General features: G+C 35.1%; 1 protein-coding gene across 5 annotated transcripts in view; it reads left to right on the forward strand.

Annotated features, from left to right (window-relative positions):
• LOC122397370 overlaps nt 1-19,764 on the forward strand; it is a 53,027-nt gene that overhangs the window by 26,133 nt on the left and 7,130 nt on the right. For 4 of the 5 annotated variants that reach the window (XM_043396493.1, XM_043396492.1, XM_043396495.1 and 1 more), the window contains 9 exons: nt 283-4,116; nt 6,433-6,809; nt 7,663-7,996; nt 13,458-13,982; nt 14,453-14,829; nt 15,027-15,224; nt 15,517-15,678; nt 17,406-17,879; nt 18,115-18,438. In XM_043396493.1, the coding sequence (XP_043252428.1) occupies nt 283-4,116; nt 6,433-6,809; nt 7,663-7,996; nt 13,458-13,982; nt 14,453-14,829; nt 15,027-15,224; nt 15,517-15,678; nt 17,406-17,879; nt 18,115-18,438 (6,605 nt within the window). The remainder of the gene's footprint in view (nt 1-282; nt 4,117-6,432; nt 6,810-7,662; nt 7,997-13,457; nt 13,983-14,452; nt 14,830-15,026; nt 15,225-15,516; nt 15,679-17,405; nt 17,880-18,114; nt 18,439-19,764) is intronic. The other variant, XM_043396496.1, reaches the window with a different exon arrangement.

The following is a 19,764-nucleotide window of genomic DNA, read 5'->3' on the forward strand; positions in this document are numbered from 1 at the left end:
GTAACATTGATCTTGACCGACTTTTTAAGGTCAAACTTTTTTATGATTATATCGTGTTCTACTCGTCAAGAAATCAACCGTTCTCTCGAAAATTGAATTCGAAGTTCTAATAATGCTTGCAGGCATCGTAACATTTAAAATGAATTAACCGAACAATATAAATAGTAGTATTTAGTTGAAGTATAAAAAATGATGAACACGCGTGGAGAAATTATTTGAGCGACAGTGGAATTTGAATATCATCGATTTTGAATGTATAACGATTATTTAATTTTTTTGCAGGCAAGTCCATCTTGACCAGTCGAGGCCCGACCTGCCAGTCAGTGGCGTCGTCAACCACAAAACACCCAACAAAAAATCACTTTCTAACTTACGATAATAATAATAATCCTACTCTAAATAATCGCTCAAGACGAGCAAAACATAATCATCAAGATGATCGAAAAACAACAGTTAATGCAACAAAAAGAAAACAACCGGGCTTGTCCGGCAAACACAAACCGGGCAGCTCCGCCAATAACTCTAAGTCTATATCTAAGACACTAAGTGATAATAAGACTAGCTTTAGCGTACTAAACATTAGGGTACTAAATATAAGCATAAATCTACGATTAACAGGGGATAAGTGCGCAATCGGTGAAGGGGTACCTAGCCTAGTTAGGATACCCAAGTCTGATCGCCCCTCATCAGGCCACTTCTCTCTCGACTCTCTTGACAATTACTCCTTACTAGGGTCCTGCCTTTATCCGGGCAAATACAATAACATTAAGTCTAATTCTAGCCTCCTAAGTAATAATAACGATAACTACAAGTCTGTGATATTGCTCAGCTCAACCAGTAACCATTATTTCCTCCGCGTCGAAATGGACAGTGGTGCGATCGCAATGAGACTAGGAGCCCGTTTGAATCCATTCAGATTCTTAGTGAACTCTTCTTTCGACGGTTTATTGTTACAAAAACGATTTCATTTCGAATCGCAGGATAAAGTTTGTAGAATTATGGAAATATTCTCGGCGGATAATCAAATTATTCGGGACGAACTGTTTTCGGTTGAATCGATTGTTAAAATCGTGACGATGTTAAGGAAAATTGTGTCCGACGATTCCAGCGAAGGAGGATCGAACGAATCGTCTTTGGTACATTTCGTAATAATTAAAATGGTTTCGGAGAACATAAAAAATATCATGGGATGCGAATCACCGTGTAAAAATCAAGACACGAGAGGATTTCTGTCTATCGACATTGAATTGAAAAACCTACAAAACGCCGGAAAATATATATCGCGTGATTTAACATTTGAAGATATTTCTTTAACCGATATTAACGAAGAAATATTAAAATTTCTATTCACATATCTATTTTTGAGAGACGAATCTCGTCTTCTGTTCTACCTAGGTATTACAAAGAAACGGTTAAACAAAGTTAACGTTATCTCGCTCGAGAGATGCATACAATCTTCGCACACACTTAGAAATCTTCTGTTAAGCAGTACTTTCTTAAAAGTCAACACTTCGTCCATAATAATCGAATTTTTTCTTGCGGAAATTAACGATACGAAGAAAGAAATGTTGAAAAATGTTACGTCGGTCGATATATCCTGTATAAACAATAATATTGCGTTAGCACACATTGAGGAAAACTATACAAAAATATCAAAGTCGCCTTTAAATTTCGTGATGCTAAAGAAAGTTAAAATAAGTGATAGATCGTCGAACGAAGAATCAGATTTGATTAAGGAAGGGAAAAACGTGGCCACCAGTTCTTCCATTACGCTTATCGTTCCCAGAAACGATCTAACTGACCAGCCTCTGCGACCTCTCCCATTAAAAAACGCGCCGAAACGCGCACAATCCTTCTCTCCATGGCTCGACCTGGTCGCGAGCGAGCTGACGCAACGCGCATGTGTTCCACTCTCGTTAGATCGTAAGCTTTATGTGGATAAATTTAGGTATAAGGTGATTTGCGATTTTAGTATTATGTGGAAGGGGATACCGAGCCACGAGACTAGCTACGAAAGGACGCATCTTAATGTCCGTTACTCGAACATTTCTTCGAAGGTAAATGAGAGGACATTGGCCTTTAAAGTAGAAGATTTTATGACGACAAAGGCACATTCAAAGATTCTAACGCTCTCAAGAAACTTCGGAAAAACAAATCAGAAAATTGTCGTTTTCGCTAAAAATGTTTTGTTTTCTGTCGAGGATTCGGTAGCGACGGTAACAATAATGATAACTATAACGATGCATCGTAAAATCTGGATCTCGATGAGAGAAAAATTAACCGTTCCGTTCGTAACGTACAGAGAGACGGATCGTAGAAGTTTTGCCTCGAACAAGCAAAATTCGACGATTTTGTTCCACGCGACGGCTTTAAGGAAGTTAAGCAGCGGAATTTTTGCCTCTATCAGAACATTCGCGCAAAATGTGAACCATTTGTTCCTGTTAAAAATCTATAGAAGAATGTATTCGAATGTTTCGACTTCGATGAAAGAATATCTAAACGCTTGGTTTATAATAAGAACATCAAAAACAATAATTTTGAATATAATGGGAACTACGGTGGAGATGTTGTCCTGGGGAATTAATGGTATTAGTGACGTGGCAACAATTACTGTTGGTGCTCTTTCATTTCAGGATAATGTTAAGTCTAACGAGCCCATGGGCGTTTATTTCGCGAACTATAGGTACTCAGGGTCGTATGTGCGTCTTGACCCTGAGTTTGTTAAGTCTCTTTCTAAGTCTACTATAGGGGATAGATTTAGGGTTAAGGGGGAGAACCAAGCCGAGTTCGCTCTCTACATTCCTACTACGACTACCTGCAAGCCTACGATGACGCTTAAACGCCAATCTGCATCCCGAATAATCGGTGTACCTGGATCTCGGCCGAAATACTTCGAGACATTATGGCCCGACCAAATGCACACTCCTCACGATTTTTATGACAGTCTGCCAAACTGTTCAACGGGATATCACAATGATTCTCTTCCAGAGGGTGAAGACGAAGAAGATTCTTCGAGATGTTTCGACTGCTTTATCGAACAAATCATACGCCGAAACATTGCTAAACACGTTGACCACGATCAACTGGAAATGATCAAATCTCAAACTGCTGTCTATTTGCATGGCGATCAATATACTAAAGCAGGCATATTTCGTTTTTATAGATTTGACAGAAATGATAATTGCCAAGATTCGCACGAGTCAATAGAAGGGAATGTTTCTATTATTTCATCGTACTTTAGTTCACCGGAACGAATAAAACTAAGATATCAAGTTTTTATCGACCCATTGAATGAAAACATTTCTCTAAAAAATCTCTGTGATGTATATCGATTTAAAAAGACGTACAAAATACACCAAATTATCGAGCTCGATGTTGAAAATATTTTCACACGAGGCCCGGTAAATTCTAATCGCATCGATCTAATCAATTCGACGTTACAAACTGCCCAAATCAATGACAATGAAGGATCCAATGTAAATCCTGCGGCATCGAAGCCTATGGACGCGATTGTAACGCACTTTCGCAATTCCAACCAATTTGAAGGGTGTGAAATTCGTGCTTGTGTACCGAACGGCCAGGGTTCCGAAGAAAGGCTGATCGCTTCGAATCGAGCGGAGAATGTCGCGCGTACAGGAAATGCAATTTCTATTTATCCGGAGAACGATGAAGTTCACACATGCAGCTCTAACCGAGACCACCTCATTGATTGCGCAAGGAATCTCATTGCAGCGTCTGTAGGGGTTTCCAAAGATACTCTACAAATTCTCAAAGATGAACTTAAACGCGTGTTAACTCTTCTTTTTGAGATAGTCTGCGATATAGATGAACCGAATTTCGGGTATAAGAAAAGGTGGGGAATCTCCAGCATACTCAGATTAGCCGGTGGTGGTGAAAGTTCATTGAACAACGGCGGAGCAGCGAATTGGGGATCTGCACAGGCTAATACTACCAATAACAATAGCAATCCAGCTACATGGGGAGGTACTTCCGGCAATTCCACTGGAAACAGTGGCACGTCTGGGAATTGGTCTGGAAATAATGTAAATAGATCTACTGCTGGTAATCCAAACACGAATCAGAATCAAGGACCATTAGGTGGGCAAAACGTGCCGGGTGAGTACTTTTATTTTTCTATCTTTCAAACGTTCTCTCTATATTTTAATATTGCTATTTGTGTCCAGAATTTGATGTGTTTTACTTACAGGGCCGAATCTGTTAACGAGGTATTAGATTGGTGCATAGAAAATGTTCATTTTACAAATGAAACTTTAACCATATTTGGTATTTTTAGTATTTGTGGTACAGTTAAGTAGTTTTTATATGTGCATTGGCTTTTTATCTTTATTCAGCCATTGTTTCGTGTCGTTGAACGAGCTGGCTATCTTCATTTGTCTAAAATTTTTTGTTTTTCTTATTTGAAATGGTTTACTTTTAATTGAGATGCTATTAAAGTAAAACTCAATGTTAAACTGTTCAACTGTTAATTTTATGTTCTCAGCAACTTCCATCGTCGTTTTCCCAAGTTTATATGAATATTATGAATATTCGTGACTACTAATAACGCGGGTTTAATGTATTAATTTTAAACTGTTGTATAATATACTTATGCCTCTTTATTATTGTTACAAACAATTGACGATAAAACTTCTGAATAACGACATTTCATATGCACTGACCTAATACAATCGAAGATGGTATATTACACACCAATTATTTTTCTTATCTTTTCGAAGAACATTTATTGCTATGCAAAGGAATACATATATTTTTGTCGACCAAATGGTTATTCCATATTTTATACAAACTATTTCTCCAAAAAGATTTGTTAAATTTTATTAGCGTATTCATTGAATCGTACTATTACGAAAAATGCCATAGAATGTACACTACTGGTCATAAGTATTAGGATACTTGGCCAAACGTGTTCGATCTTTGATTTATTGCAACTTTATGAAACAAAGTCATACAACAATTTTCCTGACGTCATTTTAATGGTCAAATCTTTCATTTTCGCACCTTTAAGTTGAACTTCCTCGAAGATTCTTTTAGTCCGAGTAAGAATGCTCGAGTGAGGAGATAAACCATATTATTAATGGAACGAGAAAACTTTTTTTATTTTGATAATTATTCGACTTCGATGATTTTTAAATGTGTTGTAGAACTCAACATTCTGAACAACTTTGTTTCATAATTAAAATTTTGTCGATACTGCTACGTGGAATTTAGCTTATACGTTCACTGTTATCGAAGAGAATACTACTGTTACTTGAGTAGAAGATGAAGATATTGAGAGACGAGATGGTATGATTGGGGCACACTACCCACAAAGTAAACGACACAAGGTGAATCATCTCCACGGTCTACGTAATTCCCTCCACTTCTTAGGTTCTTGGTTATTATTGGGTAAGTCGATCATAAACCAAGCCAAGAACCTAAACAGTGAAGGGGATTAGCTGGAGCGAACAGATGATCCCCTTTACCTCTTGGATCGTTTAGGTTGTGGATAGTGTGTCAACATCTTGTCTCCCAATAGGTATACCAATCGGTATACTAAATCTGACTTCTATGCGACAACAAACCCCGAAACATTGGAGAAGAACGAGGTCAGCGTATGTCGGTGAATCAATTTTAATGCGATAATAAAACTTCTTTTATTTGCGGTTATTTATTAACGAGGGTTTTACTCCCGTGTTTGTGACATTTTTTCGATTAAAATAGGATTAAACGCAATATTATTGATTCAATAAATGTGTTTACTAATTTAATATATAAATTATAGTCCAACTTATATCGTGTTAGGCCCTGTTTTGATCAGGGATGAGCCATGATATTGAAATTATCATTGAAAAATAATTAATAATAAAAAAAGTTTTATCGTTCAATCATATCGACACGCCTTTGATCTCTGCTGGTTACCTCGAACGCTCGTTTTCTTTCTGTTCTTTTGCTCACTGTCGTTTTCTGCGTTCAACGTTGCTAGCGAAGGGAAACAATTATCAGTAAAACACAAAGTATGTTGTCCTCTTGCATTAAATGTGGCTCTTTGGTTCCGAGTAACGCACACTTAACCCTTTGCACTCCTATGTCGAGTGTGATTCGACATCAATTTTGATCTCAGGAGCTCCTTTTTCAAGTCCAAACCACAGAGATATCGTGCACTTGAAAATTACAAAATACAACAACAGTGTAAATAAAACAGACATTCTAACAGGTAAATTTCAAATAAAACACTTAAAAGCGTTGAGAGCTGCTGGTAACAAAATTGAAATATAATTCGGAGTGCAAAGGGTTAAGGCAGAAATACCGTAAATGGCTTTGCACATCATTTTCGAAGCCTTATACTTAAAGACAATGAAATGGAAAATACCCTCTGAAACAAAAATCAATGGTCGTGTATAGTATTTACGTAATTGATCGATCGGCTTTCAGGTAACGTAAATAAGATGAATAATCCAAATCAACAAGTGAATCCGCAATCAGGCCCACCTACTTCTCAGTCGGGCAGCACAAGTCAGAGTGGTCAGAACAATAACCAATGGCCGCAGGGTAAATCCAATAATCCCGGAGGGCCTGGCCAAAATCCTTCTGTCCCGAACAACAACAACAATACTGTGCAACAACAGCAACAACAACCGTCAAACTCCAGTAGCAATAATAATCAGACGAATAGTCAGGCGAATAATCAGGCTCAGGGATCCGTTAATAGTAGTAATACACCTCCTAGCAATAATCCTTCGACAAAACAACAACTGGAGCAATTGAACACGATGAGAGAAGCACTTTTTAGTCAAGATGGTTGGGGCCGTGTAAGTATTTTTATAATTGTTATAACTATTAGGAGGTACGATATAAAAATAACAAAAATGTACAAATTTCTAAAACGACCTTGATACAGGATTTTTTCAGTAAATGCTCGATCCTTGGCAGCGAGGCGAGTTGATGCAGTACTGCAAGATTTTTAGTTTTATTTTCTTTCCAATGAATTTTCTTTTCGCACTGGTCAAATTTTTTTGATTAAAACAAGACCACATACGACGTACATACTTTTCTAGAAAAGTATATTATTTATTTTTGTAATTTGTCGGAACGATTACATATTCGATGAGTGTTAAGTAAAATTGGCCCAAATTTAATCACGTTTGGTCCCATTTTGATCAGAAAACTTTCACTAGTATGTTAAATGAATTATCTTGAGAAAAAAAGTTTTAATTTTGCATTGCATTAGTGTATCTATTGGCTGAATGCTCCCCGACTTGTCCCGAGACTGAAAGTACTTACTGAAAAAATACTGTACTTGCATGGTTAAGATGTGAACGAAATGCTATAGCATTTTTAATTATGCGATAAACAGTGTTTATGTTATTGTTTCTAAAAAGTAAAAGGAATGTTAACTTCAACAACAATCTGTAAAATACAGTAAATGTACAACTATTAAAATGGCCCAGTACTTGGGACGGCTCAAACGGTGGGATCTATGTAGTATTCCGATTCTATAGTCCCATTATATGATCAACATTGGGTACCAGGTTTAGACTGTTTAGCGATTTTTATTTTTTGAAAACGCCAGTACAAAGAATTTATATTAAATTCGGTAATTTTGCCTTCTTTTGTGCTCGCAATGATTCCATAGGTAAATAAAATTTGTCTGTTTTCTTTCAGCAACACGTAAATCAGGACACAAACTGGGATGTACCAACTACTCCAGAGCCTAATACGACTAAAGAAGCAGTCCCTGTATGGAAACCACCAGTGAACACTGGTACAGATCTGTGGGAAACCAATATCAGAAATGGTGGCCAACCACCGCCTCAACAACAACCAAAAACGCCTTGGGGCCATACTCCGACAACAAACATTGGTGGAACTTGGGGAGAGGATGACGAGGTTGCCGATTCGTCGAACACGTGGACCGGTGCACCTACATCTTCTCAACCAAACACAGCCGCTGGACAATGGACAACCGGTACCGGTAATCAAACCGGTATGTGGGGAGGTAATATCATACTTGTTGAAATCGTTCTTTCCTGTTTTATATTTTCGTGATATTTTCTTTTATTTTCCAGTAGTATACTAGTATTTTTCGGTTTTACCTTCGTAGCCCTTTAGAAATCCAAACTCAGGAATACTGGTACACGAGGGGTGTCTAAAAAGTAACGAGACTGGTTCTATGAAAGTGTTTATATTTTACTTATTGATAAATTTACATTATCTTCATCAAAATAGTTCCCTTGGTAAGCTGTACACTGTCAGCTGTACAATGCTGGAAATCTTCTATTGAAACGTTCATTATGGTTTCAAAATGGCGACTCTTGAGGTGATTTTTTATCTTTGGAAAGAGAAAAACGTCGTATGAACTCGAATCTGGGGAGTACGAGGGTTACGGAACTGCAATAATACCCAAAAGCCATAAGCTCGTTTAAGGACAATGCTGTTACATTTTCGTAACGCGTTGTTAGAATGTACTCTTCTAAAACTTGGTGTCGATTCACTTATCATCTCGATCGAACTGAAACTTACACTGGTGATAGAGTAGGGCTATATGGCTCAAGTAGTAAAGCAGCACTCAACAGAAATCAGTCTCATTACTTTTTAGACACATCTCATATTTACATACAGTATGTCCGGTTTAAACGTCTACACACAACTATATCCTAGATATTACAAATATGAAAAGATGTTTCAGAGGAAAGTTATATGGTATTGAGGGAAATGAAGAACTCTGTAAAGGACATATAACATTTTTTTTTATGGAATCCCATATTATTTACTATATATTCTTCTAACTTGTTTATTATGGATAAACACGAACCAAAAGTTTATCAATTATAATGGATCTAAATGGATTAAATTTATATTTCTTTTTTTAATATTTCATGAACACAGTCCGTTTAGAAAAGCCAACATTGGGGATTGTCGGATTTAATTCAATGATAGCTAAGCTACTAGTTTCCTCGGCCTCGAATGAAGCATGAAGTCGCTTCTTTAGTTATTGCATGTTTCCAGTTTTTATAAAATGCTGAAAAATACCAGTAACAATGGTATAAAACAAATTACAATACCTTACCGTCATCACATCCGGTTTTGGTCGATCAAGATGAAGTTCATGCACGATGAAATTCTTGTCTTCGCTATTACTTATCAGAGTATTCTCTGGAGCCACTATTTCTGTGACTACACGAGGACTGTTATGATTAGTTTGCGGAAATTGATGCAATTACAATATGCAATGAAGATACAAACTATATGCAAGATATTATACACACGTGCAAAGTATATGCAGGGCTTGCGTAGACTAGAAAATTTGTATAATTATGTTTAATCAATGTATTTACATAAAATTGGGCCACCAAAGCCAATCTGAAGTTGTCGATTATATGTAACAGCTACAGTATCCATAGCAACTTTCATAGCAGTTAACAAAAGGAGAGTTACATTCAAACGAGGAAATTTATTTAAAAAAAAACATGGATGTTTTAAAAAATGTGAGACATTTTTTTTGAAACATAATCAGTTTCAGAAAAATCGCGTGGAACGATCGAAATGGGTTACCCCGTACATGATATATGATATTTATGACATGACAGTATTTATTATTGACACAGTGATACTAAATATTAAATATTTAAATCGAACGAAAAGTAATTATCCCTAAATTTGTCTTTCATTTTATTATAGGTATGCGAAAAATTGCATCGACATAGAAAAAAATCCCGAAGAATTTCAATTTCATGAGTGGATTGACAAGAACAATATAAGCGCGCTGAGAAAATAAAGTATTGTTAGTTTGAATATTTGCATTAAGAATTACTGTTGATTGACAATTGTCTATATTAGTGAATAATAAATATAATCGTAATTGGTTAATTTAGACGATTGTATTCTATTAACGAGGGGACCTAACCCACACCTGTACACGCCGATTTTGATGAAATTTGTGGTAGAGGTAGTTGTTGAAAAGATACTCGACATGTATTGTTGTTTATCCACTTTGAAATGGTGAATATAATGAATTAAAAAATTTGAATGCTTCGTATGTTGCTTACAGAAATAAATTTTTTTTAAAACTAGATTTACAAAATTAATGTTTCTGCAGATAAACCTTATATGGATCAAATTCACTTTTTTGCAAATCAAATTTTTCTACAAATGTCTTGTTAAGCTATCGAACGCTGATAATATCATTTGGTCACGTTTAAAGTGTTATCTCGCTAATTACGAATAAAATCAACAAAACAAAATAAAACAAAATAACATTATATTACGAGGGTTGGCTGAAAATGCATACTTACGTGTATCTCGAGAACGATAATAAAATACTGAAAAAAACAACATGGGAACGAAAGTACAATTCATTAGCTTCAAAATGGTTTCTTTATTTCTCAACATAATCTCTATTTAAAGTTTGATCCAGGACTTTATTGTCTTCCTTATTTCATTATTTGTAGTGAAATGAATGTCTTTACGGGTCTCCCTTGAGATATAAAAAACTATGGAAATCACGTGGTGCAAATTTCACCTTTTTGTATTACCAATAAATCAGAGATAGTTAATGTAAACAAACTGATGTTTAACATACTTGCAAAGGATAACTGTAGCTACAATTTGGCGCGTATTCAATTTTTTAGCTTTCATTGTTTCTGAGTTACATATGAATCACTTCTGAGTCATCCACAATGCAAATTTAATATGTGAAACGGCGAATATGATTTGAAAGAAGTTGAATATATCTGCAAAAAGGTTCATTTAAAGTGAAAACCCTATGTCGTTAACGGGTCACGCTCAGTTAGGAGTTTAACAAAATGATGTTTTTTTGGGAATTTTTTCACAAAATTTTTAAGACCTTTCAGGTCAATGTTCCTTTATTTGATAAAGTAAACTATGTCGATGTAAACTACTATTAATTGTATTTTTTTTTTTTGATTTAAAAATATGCAAAAATGATTTAAGTTTTTAAAGTGGATGTCGATTGATAAAAAAAATAGGTGTTAAATATTTTTTCAAAATCTATGTCTTCTATAAATTTCAACAAAATCGGCGTGTGAGGGTTCAATATATTTCCTTGTAAGTAACAACAAAGCATTTCGTTTCACTAACTATTCAGCTGCATCCAACTATTTAGAAAAATTGAAAAATTGGTACACGAACTCGTAACGCAACCATGTAGTCTAGAAGAGGCTTCATTTTTTTAATGCCAAATATTACTATGATATACAATGCAATGTTGGAAACATTTTATTCGTCGATAACGAATAAGAATTTTACATTCATTCGTGAACACTAGCTTGTCGGTTTAAAAAGTATTTTAATAAATTCTAAGTTTACGAATAAAGTTTTGAATGAAACTTAAACGAAACTTAGCTGTACGATTGAATCTAAAATTTTTATTCGTTATTCGTGAATAAAATTTGACCAACTCTGATACAGGATGTGGTACGTAATTGTCGCTACGATTTTTCAGACAGTTTCGATAATTCGGCAACAAAAATGTTTTTCAACAAATATTCAGTTTTTAATCAGTTATAAATTCTAATATCAGATAACATTGACTTTAGAAATTTAGGTTTAATCAACTAAGAAGTGTTAATGTAAAAAATTATTTCATTTCAAGCAATAAAAGTCCTGTTCAAGTACAAAATTTTTAACATAATATTTCAGGCGTATCAATATTTATGTTCACGTTAAGCCTTTCATAAAACTTATTTTGTTACCGAATATGCCAAAGTTTATTCTTTCTTATTATACTTGAATACGAGATAATAAAGTTACATACTGGTGAAAATCAAAGTTTGTAATGATTCTTTTCGCGTCTAAAATTAGTGTTTTACGAGACGAAAGATTTTCAAAAAGTTTCTCTAAGAACAAAAGTAGATCCCAACGATCAATAGAACGATTATTTTAGTAATTATAGTAGACGTATTTAATAAAGCTACAACACATTTATTATGTATATATATTTATTAAATGAAATTCCAATTCTTTTCGTCGTTACTGCTTTTTCACAAAACATTGTAAACGAATAAAATCACTTTCAAATTAATTGTACAGATTTCACTGACAATTTATGACCATTCGTATACCTACAGTACCACTGATAAGTATTCGAATGACTTTCGTAATTTTGATAAAGTTTTTAAAATTTTTAACAGACACGAAAAATATGGGGACTCTTCTTTCGGATTTACAGTTTCGATATACTGAAATAAAACTTTTCTATACAACAATTTCACAAAAAGTAATCCACGTGTGCGCGAGTTTCTCAATTGTTTAGCCGTGTTAGAATGAAATTATGTTGCAGTAGTACCGTGTTATACTGATGTGTTTATACTGATTTTAAAGATACTATTTTAATCGTTACAAACGATTATTAGACGCATATGGTAGTAAGGAAATTGTGAGTTTCTGTAGTTTTAGAATTCTACATATAAGATTGTTCGAAAACTTGATATCTAAACATCTCGTAAATAACGCATTTTCAGGAAAACTATTAAATAGAAATCTAGTTCAATTTCAAAGGGGAAAAGTAACTGTTCTATTTATTTGTTATCTGTTTAGTATTTCCAAGGTTATTTTAAGATTAACTTTGTTCTTTTAAATTGAAATCGATATTTTTACTACAGATTCTTATTCTACGAGAAGTAAGAAGAAACTTTTTTACGAGACATTTTTTGATCAGATGCCATCGTAAAACGATATTTAATAAAATAGAAACTTTCTTCAAATTTCCTACTGCCAATATAAAAACTTTTATAACTTTTTTTTCTTTCTTTTCTCGAGAGCATTTAAAGTCTGTAATATTTAACCAAGATCAGAAAGTATTGAGAACTTAAGAAACATTCGAAAGAGAAATTTTAATAAAAGCGAAAAATGTACTTCACAACAAATTATATTATTGCTCAGCACGAAATGAAGATTGTGTATAACTATCGTGTGATTTTTTTCATATTGCAAAGTCAGGTAAAAATATGTATGATTATCATTATTTAATTACATTACATTAAAAAATTCCGTTTAATTGCTTAATTTTCCATCGTTCACTTTGAGTGTAGAAAAACTGAACAAATTTTTTAAAACCAAAGTCTAATAAAAAAAATTCTTCGTATAAAGTTAGAATCTGTAAATAGGTATATATATATATTTAATTTTAATTTTTTTTAGTAGACAGGTTTTAAAAAATTTGTTCAGTTTTATTCAGTTATATATATATTTTTTATATATATATATACAACTACTTAAAAATACGAAGTTGACCTTGAAATAACCTTGAGAACGCTCAACGAAAAAAGGTAAACAGAATAGCTAGAAAGGTAAATAGGATATTTCCTCCTTGAGACTAAGAAAGTTTTGCCAAAAAACGCTTTGTTTTCGAGATATTTAGATGCAAAGTTTTCAAACGAACACCTCGGTATATGTCAGCTGTGCTTAATAATGAAAAGTATGAATGTTTGTTTTCGTAGGATCTAATTGGGGTGACCCAAGAATCGACCATCGAGATCCTCGAGATCTTCGTTCTGTCGACCCCAGAGAAATGCGAGATCCTCGTGATCATAGAATGACCTTGGATCCCCGAGAGCATATACGCGTAATGGATCCAATGGCTCGAGATCCCAGAATGGCGGACATGCGCGGAGACCCGAGAGGAATTTCTGGACGATTGAACGGCACCAGCGCCGATGCCATGTGGGGTCAACCACCAGGTCCTCCGCATCATCAAATGGGACATCAACATCCCTCAGGTCCCCCGGCAAAGATGTTGAATCCTTCCAGTATAAATCAATGGGCTGCCCCGCCGCCAAAAGATATTATGCCAGGAAAACCTTCAGGATGGGAAGAACCTTCCCCGCCGACACAAAGAAGAAATGTTCCGAATTACGACGACGGCACAAGTTTATGGGGGAATGCTGCAGCCAATCAAAGAACAATACCCGGAAGTAAAGTTTGTCATTGGAAGGATCTTCCGACACCAAATGTCGGAAGAGGAGGTGTGTTTATTGTTCCTGTATTTATTTTAGTTTTAATTTCTAGCAAGAAAATATAAAAAATCTCTATTTATATCTTATTTTCTGAATTTAATTCTAAATTACTTGGAAGATTCTGGAGGCCAAAATAAGACGAAAATCAAGAATACCAATTTGTTGATAGAGGCTTCGTTAAGGAGTTATTAACGTTTAAAGTTCCGCTTGTAAAACGGCAATCTGCGAGCAGCTGCGCACGCGTGATAGTGGTTCTCATTCAGAAGATTGTAAGGATGTCGCGTAGCAGTTTGCAGGTTGATGAGATTTTCGTCTTATTTTGGCGTCTAGAATCTCCCATTAAAATTTTTCCCAGAGGTGGTCGAACATTGCATGTTTTTTATTGTTTTCTTGTGCAGAATTTAATTTAATCATTATAAATAAACTAGGTTAGCAAGAGTTTGGAGTATAATTAATTAGTGATGAATTTACTTTTGTAGGAATGCAGTGTCCTCCAGGTATGCCGCAGAACAGAATGCCAGGCCAACCTGGAATGAAACCAGATGTTAGTGGACCAATGTGGGGTCATCCTGGTGCTCCTGGAGGGCGAAATGGTAGCTGGGTTGAAGGACCACACGACACAGGTTCATGGGATGATCCAAAGACACCAAGTACCTGGAACGAAGCACAGTTAAATCCTGGCACTTGGGGTGGGCCCAGTGCGCACAAACCCAAACCGATGGGACCTGCTGGAAGCTGGGTTGATACCGATATGGATCATTCTCCTAGTTGGGCTCACCCCACTAAACCTACTCTTACAAAGGAAGTTATATGGAATAGCAGGGAATTTCGGTATCTCTGTGATTTAGGATTTAAAGTAAGTAAAAATAGATGAAATTATTTATTTCGGTTAGAATAAATTATAATGTTAATTGGTGGTAATGCATAGTTAAAACTATTTAACCAATTACCATGTATTATGAAAAAGTGCAGTTTAGCGTCTAATATTCATTTTAAATAATTAATATAATGTCCGAATTCATAATATTTAGCGATTGTCTTTTTTGCTTACAGAAAGATGATGTCGAATTCGCACTGAGGAATCGTGAAATGAATAGAGAAGAAGCTTTGGAACTTCTGAGTCAGTTGCGGCCTTTAGACCAATGGAGAAGACACGAAGCACACTCCACATATGATCCAACTAATCAAGCAACAACTGCGCCAGCATATCCTAGATTTAATCACGTCGCACAGCAGATGTCTTTCCCCCCGGTAAGATAGTTATCATATTTTTGGATATTCTTTATTGCACATTTATTTAAGGGTATATTCTACTGTAAAATGCAGATTTTTATGTTCTTTTTTGGCAAGGAATTATACAATTCTTGTTGTCGAAATATCTCATATATATTTATTGCAGTTAACTAAGTTTATCAGTATGAACATTAAATAAAAGTTGCTATCACGGATTTTGTAATTATTATATTAGTTAACGAATCTTTTTTGACAATGTTAATAATAAAAAGTGTATTATGTGAATGTATGAATTAATTTGTAATTGCAGGGTGCTGGAGTGGCAAGTGGAAATACAACCAGCAGTGTTGGTGGATCGGTTGCTAGTGCAAGTTTGTTAAAGCTGCAACAACAACAACAACAACAAGCTGCTGTGCCTTTACAACAACAACAACAGCCTAGTAGTAATGCACCTCAGCCACCATTCAATCAGGTAAATCCTACTACCACCGATTTTAGTTTGATAAAATTTTACTTAATTGTCCATTACACATATTATATGCGATCATTCTCTAGTTTTCTTCGACCCAACTATTAATGCCATTCTATCCTATTAACATTATATTAAAACTTAATTTAAAGTCTTTTACATAATCCAGAGTAAAAAGGAATGTTAATTGTTACAAACATTCGGGAAATTGGACAATTATTTCTCGTTGTACATGCCAAAAGGAAAAATTGTTTTCTATTAGTATCTGGAAGAATGTAATAAAATTGAAATTTGCTTATATCAGTGCCGTGACAAAATTTAATAATTCTTAGCAAAAGTATTTATAATTATGTGCTTTTGTAATTTAACTTCTCTTCAAAGATGTAGAAGTTATTAGGACCTTGAATAAGTTCTCGCTGTTTCTTCAAAGATGGCAGTAGCAGTACCCCGTTCGTGGAATTTTGAATGGTAACACACATGTAAGGCAGTAGTGTATCTAACATTAAATTTCAGTGTATGGTAGTTCACTTTAGTGTAAACAAAGTAATTTTTTTTAGTTCTGAAAATGTCTACTTTTGTGCCAAATAAAGTGTATTTGCGGGGAATTTTATTGCACTACTTTATTCAAAAGAAATCTGCAGCTGAAGCACATAGAATTCTTGTTGAGACTTATGGTGACAATGCTTTGTCGGATACGACATTTAGAGACAGGTTTCGACGCTTCAAAAATAATGATTTTGAACTTGAGGATAAAGAACGTTCTGGCGCACCGAAAAAATTTGAAGGCGAAAAGTTGGAGGAATTACTCGATCAAGACCGATGTCAGACGCTAGCAGAACTTGGAAAAACATTACAAGTAGATGAGTCAACTGTTTCAAAACGTTTAAAAGTTTTAGGAATGATCCAGAAGCAAGGACATTGGGTACCGTATGAATTGAAGCCGAGAGATGTCGAACGGCGTTTTCTCACGTGTGAATTACTGCTTCAACGTCAGAAAAGAAAAGGTTTTTTGCACCGCATCGTGACTGGCGATGAAAAGTGGATACACTACGATAATCCAAAGCGTAGAAAATCGTGGGGTAAGCCCGGCCATGCATCAACATCGTCTGCAAAACCAAATATCCATGGTTCGAAGCTTCTTCTCTGTATTTGGTGGGATCAGCAGGGTGTAATTTATTATGAGCTGCTCAAACCGAATGAGACTATCACGGGGGATCGCTATCGACTTCAATTGATGCGTTTAAGTCGAGCCTTAAAAGAAAAACGGCCGCTATACGAGCAGAGACACGACAAAGTGATTTTGCTACATGACAACGCTCGGCCTCATGTTGCAAAACCAGTGAAAACCTACCTGGAAACGCTTCAATGGGAAGTTCTACCCCACCCGCCGTATTCACCTGACCTAGCCCCTTCTGATTTTCACCTATTCCGTTCGATGGCACGTGGCCTAGCTGACCAGAGCTTTCATTCTTATGAAGAAGCTAAAAAATGGATCGATTCTTGGATAGCCTCAAAAGACATGTCGTTTTTCCGACGCGGAATTCATATACTGCCAGAAAGATGGGAGAAAGTGGTCGCTAGTGATGGGCAATACTTTCAATGAAATGTTTTTGTTCCTTATAATTTAAATAAAGCTTTTATTTTGTAAAAGAAACAGCGAGAACTTATTCAAGGTCCTAATACAATTTATTTCAGTTGTTCAAACGTGTTTAATTCTTTGTTTGTTCCAGGCTTCTAGAACTCCTCAAAATCAACCGAGTACCCAACAGCTGCGTATGTTAGTGCAACAAATTCAGTTAGCCGTCCAAGAAGGTTATTTAAATCATCAAATTCTAAATCAAGCACTTGCGCCTCAAACTTTAGTACTTCTGAACCAGTTATTGCAACAGATAAAAGTTCTGCAGCAACTTCATCAACAGCATTCAATGCAAAGTACAATGAAGGGTAATGGCCAATCGGTTCTGCAGATTAGTGTACAAATTACAAAGACGAAGCAGCAAATAGCAAATTTACAAAATCAAATCGCTGTGCAACAAGCTACTTTCATGAAGCAGCAACAACAACAGCAACAACAACAGCAACAGCAACAACATCCTGTGCCACCGTCCCAGAGCTCGGAATATTATAAGAGTTCTGTGCATGATCCCATGTCAGCACTGCAAAATAGCTTTACAGAATTGACAATGAACAAGGAACCTCCTATCGTGAGTAACTTTTTCATATATTAATCTATTATATTACATAATATACACATTATGGGTTAAAGTGGGAATACCTCGATATCTCTTTTAATTTCTTTCAAATTTTCTTCCGCGGTTATTTCTTTTCAAGACTTGTAGATTGTCGATGTCAATTTTATTCTACGGGATGACTCAATACTCACATTATTGTCTAAATTCAAATGGATGCTGAAATGATAATTGTTATTCGTTGTTACAGAGTCAGCAACAATCAAGACTGAACCAGTGGAAGTTACCGTCATTGGACAAGGACGGGGAGTTAGTTTCGAATGAGTTCTCGAGAGCGCCAGGAACAACTAGTAAGCCAGCAGCAACATCGGCTGGTTTGACACAATCACACAGTAGTCCTAACATGAATCCTTTGTTGGGTCAAGGAGATGGTACATGGTCGACCAGACTCGGAGACAGTGGATGGTCAGATCCAGGTAATACGGATTCTACTGATGGAAAGGATTGGCAGCCAACTGGTGCAGCTGCTTTTACTGATCTTGTACCTGAATTTGAGCCCGGCAAGCCATGGAAGGTAATCCATTTCCAATATCGTTACATACTGTAGGAAGACAACTTCTAAGTATATAGTTGTCTTCAACGGGTTAATTTTTAACAATAAAATGTAATCGATCGATGATATTCAGCCATTTTAATGATTATAAAATTGTATCAGATTGTTTAAAGTTAAACAACAATAAAGTCAAAGAGGCAGGCGCATTAACATGTTGGTTGCGAAGCGGTGGGTTCAGGAAAATCTTAACTCAACAATGGAGTCAGTTTTTTGTAAAAATATAAAAATAATGCGGAGAAAAAAATAACCCATTATAATATTTAATTATTTCAGAATTTCTACAATTTTCGATTTTTGGCTGTAAGAATTTTTAAAATTGTTCCCGCGATAAACATATGCCTATTGTGTAAAACAATCATAAAAAAAAGGTAAAACAATTTTTTTAAGCTCAAGTAATTTTTATTTGGTACTTCAATGTCTTACTGCAGTTTAGGAGATATTTTTATGTAAATATTGCAGTTATTAAATGAAAATATCTCTTAAACTAGCAATTTTATGCCAAAAGTGGTAATGGGGGATTCTAGAGGCAAAAATAAGACGAAAATCAAGAATACTAATTTGTTAATTGAGGTTTCGTTAAAAAGTTATTAACGTTTAAAGTTCTGCCTGTAGAACAGCAATCTACGAACAGCTGCGTGCGCGCGATAGCTCGCGACAGGTTGGTCCTAGTGGTTCTCATTCAGCATGAGAAACTTTACTTACCGATGTATCGACAGCCTTACAGTTTTGTAAGTGAGAAAATAAAAATGTGGCTTTTGCAATTAGTATATTGTACCGACATAAAACAAAAGGATATTTTTAAGAAAAGTTCTTGTGTCCTAATTTTAATTCGTCGGGATTATAATATGAATAGGTAACACGAGAATTATTGTATATACAAATTTAAACGAGCCTAAAGTATTATTTGTATATAAATATTTTAACAATCACGATAATAATGGTTTGTTTGCAACAAAAAAAATTACGTGATCATGCAAATTTAACTAACAGTGTGACTATTCAACAATCCTTAAAAATGGTTCAAGATAAGCAATTATTAAATAATGCTTCATAGTCCCTTCTGTTCTCAAAATTGAAATCAAAATAATTAGTATTTATTATTAAGTTGTTCTAAATAAACTTTTATGTATTGTTAAGAGGCCCAAAATTCAAGATTTGAAGGCATTTATACTTAATTCCTTGAAGAGACTAATCAGTGGATCAAAGTTTTTAAATTAACAAGCATAAGACCGTATTATTTATATGGTATAGATTCTAACATTCAAATAAAATTGAGTTTCGATTGGA

The sequence above is a fragment of the Colletes gigas genome, unplaced genomic scaffold (assembly GCF_013123115.1).
Source record: "Colletes gigas isolate AHSC1104 unplaced genomic scaffold, ASM1312311v1 Colletes_gigas_Sc00009, whole genome shotgun sequence".
Classification (NCBI taxonomy): domain Eukaryota; kingdom Metazoa; phylum Arthropoda; class Insecta; order Hymenoptera; family Colletidae; genus Colletes; species Colletes gigas.